The sequence below is a fragment of the Macrobrachium nipponense genome, chromosome 10 (genome assembly GCF_015104395.2).
Source record: "Macrobrachium nipponense isolate FS-2020 chromosome 10, ASM1510439v2, whole genome shotgun sequence".
NCBI classification, from domain to species: domain Eukaryota; kingdom Metazoa; phylum Arthropoda; class Malacostraca; order Decapoda; family Palaemonidae; genus Macrobrachium; species Macrobrachium nipponense.
The window spans coordinates 31,532,930-31,540,429 of NC_087204.1; the positions used below are offsets into that span (position 1 = coordinate 31,532,930).

The following is a 7,500-nucleotide window of genomic DNA, read 5'->3' on the forward strand; positions in this document are numbered from 1 at the left end:
CGTGATTCAGTTATACATATATGTATACACACACATGTATATATATATATATATATATATATATATATATATATATATATATATATATATATATAGATATATAGATCATATATATATATATATATATATATATATAGATATATATATATATATAGATATATATATATATATATATATATATATATATATAATATAAAGATAGATATATATATATATATAGTATATATATATATATATATATATATATATATATATATATATATATATATATATATATATATATATATATATATATATATATATATATATATATATATATATATATATATATATATATATATATATACTATATATATATATATATATATATATATATATATATATATATATATATATATATAAGCAAATACCACAGGAAAACAATAGGCAGAAATTCGTAGCCGAGCGCTTTCGTCCTTTAATAAGACATCGTCGAGGCACAAATGAGATACAATTGAAAAGAAAGTTACAAGGTAAACAAAAAGATCAAGAGTACCAGATGGTTAATTGTCAAAAAGTTAAAAATCAAAGAGATAATCCAGGATAATCGGAGATCACACGGTCACAAACTGAAACAGACTAAACTGTAAGAGAAACGGAAGCTTAGCCATACAAAATCCAAAAACTTTTATACAACTGAATATATTAATTTTGTTGCTTATATTTATCTACAACTTTTTTAACTACGAAGGCGTCGAGTTTAAATTAACCAGGACTTTAAAATTTAGAACACTTCCGTTATTGGATTTGATGAAACAAGATTCAATTATATTCCTTTTAGCTGTGTCGCTACACGGCATTAAGGATCTTCCCTGACTCCAGTTAATAGGATGATCTAAACCTCTCATATGTACGAATAATGCATTCGTTACTTAACCAGCTCTCACTGAATATTGGTGCTGTCTGATTCGTTGTAAATGATTTTCCAGTTTATCCGTAATATATATTATGACACTTTTCACTAGGAATTTCATCTTTGCAGCCAGAAACATCATTAGGAGAATTTTTTATCATTAAACTCTCAGCATTAATATTACTGAAAACTACGTTTATGTTGAAAAGCTTTAAAATTTTAGGAATTTCTAAAAACCTTTCATCATACGGTAATTTGAGAATGTTATGTTCACTAAATACAGGATATATAATCTTCAAAAATAAACAGCCTGAACACAATAACTAATACAAAAATACTCAATACAAGGAGAGTAATTGAAGAAATAATTCAGTTCTACCATGGTTTTTTTAACTAAAGCCATATTTCTGAAAATAAATACGGTTGAGCAGACAAAGTTAATAAATCAAATATAATTAATGGCTCATTACCAGATAAACAATTACATTTGAGAACTACATGGAATGAATATATATACATATACGATATATATATATATAATATATATATACTATAGTATATATATATATATATATATATATATATATATATATATATATATACTATATATATATATATATGTATATATATATATACTATATATATATATATATATATATATATATATATATATATATATATATATATATATATATATATATATATATATATATATATATATTATCTATATATATATATATATATTATATATATATATATATATATATATATATATATATATATATATATATATATATATATATATATTACGACAAGTGCCAAGTATCTGGTTGCTACACTTACCTTTCATTAATTGTTACCTCACAACAGCCAGACACCTGAAGCCTCATCACAGGAACTAAACAACAGAATACTCTAAAGGCAACAGTGATCCCTTAACAACTTACCAATATTGCAGAAAATCAGACTAAGTTCATCAAAACAGGTGTGAGGTAATCTTGTAAGTAATTAAATTAATCAAATGGCATCACTCCATTAACAACTTTAAAAGTCTAGGTATTTCCCTGATTTCAGAAGTCTAAGTACTTCCCTGGTTCTAAGTCACTTCAAATAAATTGTAGGAAAAGAGATCAATTACCACTCTATGTTTCTACCTAAGCTAAATATAATCAGATGCAAATATTCTGGTTAGAAATAAAATGCATGGACAAATTTTAAATACAAAAATTTATTATCCAATTCAAAATTTATAAGTGAAATTCACAATATCAGGGAAAATTGCTGTTACTTGAAAACAAAGTAAAGTTTAATTAATTCTTGAATCAATTAAGTAAAATTAAATCAAAATTACTTTATCACAAAGTTCAAGAAAATTAATTCAATCAAAATTCAAAAGTGTTAGGCAATACTTAAAATTTAGAAATTAATTCACAAGTGCTAAACAACAATGAAACTTGAAAAGAATTCTAAGTAATGCAAGGTAATTCACAAATGTTAAATTCAATTAAATGGGCATCGATTAACTAATGAAAATAACTAAGTTAATTCAATTGTGAATGTAAATGAAAACACAGAAAAATGTGGAAAATACCAAAATTGCAAAAAAGTCTTAATCAGACAGAATATAAAATAAAAACACACACCTCAATAAGAAAATGAATAAATGCACTTCAAATGAAACAAACACAAAACACAAAAATTTGCAATGTGTAAAAATGTAAATAGTTTCACTCAAACTATTGTAACTATTAGTTATTAGTTCTCTAAACCATCGAAACCATTAGTTATTAGTTTCTTACCAAACCACTGTTACTATTAGTTATTAGTTTCAACTAATAAAAATATAACACACTTTACCTTCTTGGTATATCAATTTTCTTTCTTTGCTGCAGCTTGTTAAAAAAATCACCTCAATTCACAAAAATAGGCGCAGTTACACACTAATATAATGTTTGTTCAGATTCCACAAAACACTAAATAATACTAAATAAACTCTAAGAAATATCAAATCTGAAATCTATACGCGTGACCAATTTACGTTACGTTAATATAATCTCAAGTATGTCGAGGCAGAGAGAGAGAGAGAGAGAGAGAGAGAGAGAGATGTGAACGCTTTGAGGATTTAAGCCCGAATGAAATCTTTTCCTTACGAAAGCTGGACAGTGGAGATGACAAAAAACGTTTTGGGACACAATTCTTTCCAGAAGCTTCGAATGTGACGCAACTTTACAGACAAACTGTGAAATCTGCACGTGGCATTCGGCAAAGATGAACGCATACGAAACGAGTATACATTCATGTTTGTACCACCTCAACAGACACGTACCCGATCAAAACAGACTCGAGCAAAAGTTCCTATAAGAGTGATGACAGAATTCCCAAAACACAACTAAGACCTCGAGGTCTCTAATCAAACGTGTTGACAGGTTTTGAAAAACAACTTTAGCTTCGAATGGACAAAGATAATCTCTCTCTTTCATTACTACATTATATATTCTTTTACAATATGTTATGCGAAATCTGAACACACATTTTAAACATCCTATCTCTAAGCTATCTAGGAATCTGAAAAAATGTTGCCAAAATCCTCTACATAATATTTTATACAGTCAGAGGGGATATATGCCTTTTGAAAGTAGCAATATAATAATATATATATATATATATATATATATATATATATAATATATATATATATATATATATATACATATTGCAATACCTGTATGTATTTATATATATGCGTGTTTGTGTGTGCGTCTGTGTTTATTTTTGAGAGATATAAAAAAGATGAGCCACTCACGAGAGAGGTGATGAAGTAGTTGTGGTATGACGTCATCATGCCAATCTGCTGAGCTTGCTTGAGGACGGTGAAGATGTTCTGCCTCTGGACGTCCAGCACGATGTGGGTCACCCCCGCTTTCTTCGCCTCCTTCAGCATCGGTCTGTCCCAGGAGGAGCAATGATACGGCAGTGAGACACATACATGAGAGAGAGAGAGAGAGAGAGAGAGAGAGAGAGAGAGAGAGAGAAGGGATGCTGGAGATTCTTGTGTTATTCCTTTTCATCAGCATGGATCCGTGTAAAATAAAAAGGAAAAGTATTAATTTAGGTAACAAAATGAGAGAGAGAGAGAGAGAGAGAGAGAGACTGCGTTGTTTCTGCTTATGACCTTATTAATAAAGGCCTGTCGATCATGTCAAGAAAAAGTGATGAAATATGACAAATGATGTATGTTGACATTTGTAGAACTGAAAGTTGCATCATCGCTTCCTTCAGTGTCAGAGTGTTAAAGTAAATAAATCTGAATTGAGAGAGAGAGAGTTAAAAGAAAGGGACACAGAGAAAGGGTGTAAAAGTAAATAGCTTTCATTTCATAAAGAGAGAGAGAGAGAGAGAGAGAGAGAGAGAGAGAGAGAGAGAGAGAGTGAAACTAGATCTTGATGGAACAGTAACTGACATCAATTTGTGAAGCAGAAGTACTAACGCTGGACAGGAGCCCTGGTAACTGATTTCCCTTAACTAATTTCTCTTGTTCATAAAGTTTTAAACCTCGATCTTACATAGTACTGAGGAATGTCAACACATGTCGTAGGCGAATTTTTACAATTGAGTTAAACCTTCTCTGTCTAATAATACTGCGTGTTTACCTTTTTATTTTTTATTTTTTTGTAAAAGAAAACTATTTTGCCGTCTTTGTCTGGCCGTCCGCCCTCAGATCTTAAAAACTACTAAGGCTAGAGAGCTGTAAATTGGTATGCTGATCATCCACCATCCAATCATCAAATACCAAATTGCAGTCGTCTAGCATCAGTAGTTCTTTATTTCATTTAAAGTTAAAGTTAGCTATGATGATGCGATCTGGCCGTGGCTGAAAGATTCGTGGGACACGATTCATACAGCATTATACGCTGTATTGAAAACTCGACAGCTCAGAAGAAACTTCGGCGCATTTTTTACCTTATTATTTCTCTTTTATGTTTACTTTCTGCTTCTCAATTTCTTTTTCCTGGGCTGCTTTGCTTCAGTCAACAGGGAGCCAGATTTTCCAACGGATGGGTTGCCAGAGCACGATAATGAAACCTTAAAGGGTCGTTGATCTTAGCTATAATGAGGGCTACGGTCTCAAGTAACCTACCTACTCAGATCATCATTCTCAAAATTATAATAATTTATTATCCTTCTCATTCCGGGAGTGTTAATGTCGTTTGAATGAAATTCAAATTCATTTTCATTCATAAAATTATCCTTTACCAGGGAATTTCGAACTAATACGTTATGCTGTACAATAGAACTTGATAACTCGAAAAATTATATAATAGCTATTTACAATATCCGGATCAGATATCAATCATATTTCATGTAAATTAAATATTAATATGCAAAGAAATGATTAAATTAGACAATATCTAAATAAAAATTGCATAAATTTCATATTCATTTATACAGGAGCGATATCATTTCCTGTAAGTTTTCATTGGTCTTTATGAAATCTTTATTGGTTTTCAATTGAATTCAATGCTGTTCTTAACGTTATGTTCCTATTAAACGGTTCTCATCATCAGCAAGACCCAGTTTCATGATAATCAAACCATCCAATATATAGATATATATATATATATATATATATATATATATATATATATATATATATATATATATATATATTAATATATATAAAATTTGATACGTATCTGTTTTAACAGAAAGAATATACGTATGTTATATGAATATATATAATTTATATTATATATATATAATATATATATATAATATATATATATAGATTTTGATACGTATCCTAACAGAAGAATTTCATATATTTAGTATATATTAATTATATAATAAATATATATTAAATAATATATATCAAGATATATAAGTAATATATAATATAATACCGATATATAATTTTTTATCTAAAGAATATAATGAAATATAAAAATAATAAGGATAGAGAAGAATTTATATATACTATATATATATATATATATATATATTATATCAATATATATATATATATATATAAAATATATATATATACTATATATATCTATATATGATATATATATATATATATATATACGTATCTATATATATATATATATATATATATATATATATATATATCTATATATATATATATATATAATACATATAGATAGATAGATAGATATATATATAATATATATTATATCATATATATATATATCTATATATATATATAGACTAATTTCCAGCACAGATTCCAAATTCAAAAGCGGAAACAGAAATTGGAAAACGCAAAGGTGTTTGCATAAAAACACCTCTGCCTTTCACCGTCTTGCTCTGAGACAGCGACGGCCCTTGGAAGCAACGACAGCTGTAACGACAGACTACAGACAGACAGCAGACGTGCTAACGATCACAAAATGCAATTATTGGCGCCTGCAGGCACCGACGGTTTTGCATTCAATAACACCCGGCCTCTCTCGACTGACCTCCGATCCCGTGATCGTCTCCCCTTACAATGACATTGTCATCGCAGCTCTATCTCCTCTCTCTCTTCACACACACACACACACACGTATATATATATATATATATATATATATCATATATATATATATATATATATATATATATATATATATATAAGCGAATTCCACAGGAAAATGATAGTCAGAACTCAAGCGTTTTCGTCTTTACTAGACATTGTCAAGGACCGAATGAAATACAATTGTAGAGAAAGGTCTCAGGTACACAACAAGATCAGAATACCAGATGGTTAATTGTCAAAAGGGTAAAATTCAAAAGAGATAATCCCACAGGATTATCGGATATCACACGGTCACAAACTAAACAGATTGACCCTAACCGAAATTTCAAAATTTCATTTACAGTTCAAACATGTAAAAACTGATATTAATTTGTTGCTTATATTTATCTACAACTTTTTTCATATGAAAGCATCAAGTTTAAATAAACCAAGACTTAAATTAAATTTAGAACATTTTTATTATTTGACTTGATGAAACAAGAATTCAATGATATTCCTTTTAACTGTGTCATTACATGGAATTAAGGCTCTTGCTTGACTCCAGTTAATAGGATGGTCTAAATCTCTCATGGCTATGGGTAATCCCTTATCTCCTGTCCTAAGCAATATTTACATGGAATTTTTTTAGACCAATCTCTTACCAAGAATTTTGCCCCAAAAAGTTATTTGGTTTAGATATGTGGATGATATCTTCTGTATTTGGCCAGTTCATGAAAATCTCTAGGAATTCCTTAATAATCTCAATAATTTAGTCCCTTCTATAAAATTTATCGAGAGGAAGAAAGAAATTGTAATTTGAATTTTCTTGATGTAACTGTCCATAGAAATGATAGAAATTTCACCTTTTCAGTCTTTCGAAAATCAACTAACATTGCCTCTTTTGTTCATTACTACTCCAATCACCATCAAAATGCTAAATTCTCTGTTTTTTCTGGGATGTTTCTAACGGCTTTACGTGTCTGTAGCCCGCAATTTATTGACGCTGAAATTAAAACTATTTATGATATTGCAATGAAACTTAAATACCCAAGGACCTTTGTAGATGTGGCATGGAAAAGAGCTAGAAAAA

The 7,500-nt window shown here is 28.7% G+C and overlaps 1 protein-coding gene across 1 annotated transcript in view; it reads right to left on the reverse strand.

The window, feature by feature from the left end:
- LOC135223547 (glutamate receptor ionotropic, kainate 2-like) overlaps positions 1–7,500 on the reverse strand; it is a 240,123-nt gene that overhangs the window by 56,347 nt on the left and 176,276 nt on the right. Inside the window, exon 6 of the mRNA XM_064262048.1 lies at positions 3,696–3,837. Within this exon, the coding sequence (XP_064118118.1) occupies positions 3,696–3,837 (142 nt within the window). The remainder of the gene's footprint in view (positions 1–3,695; positions 3,838–7,500) is intronic.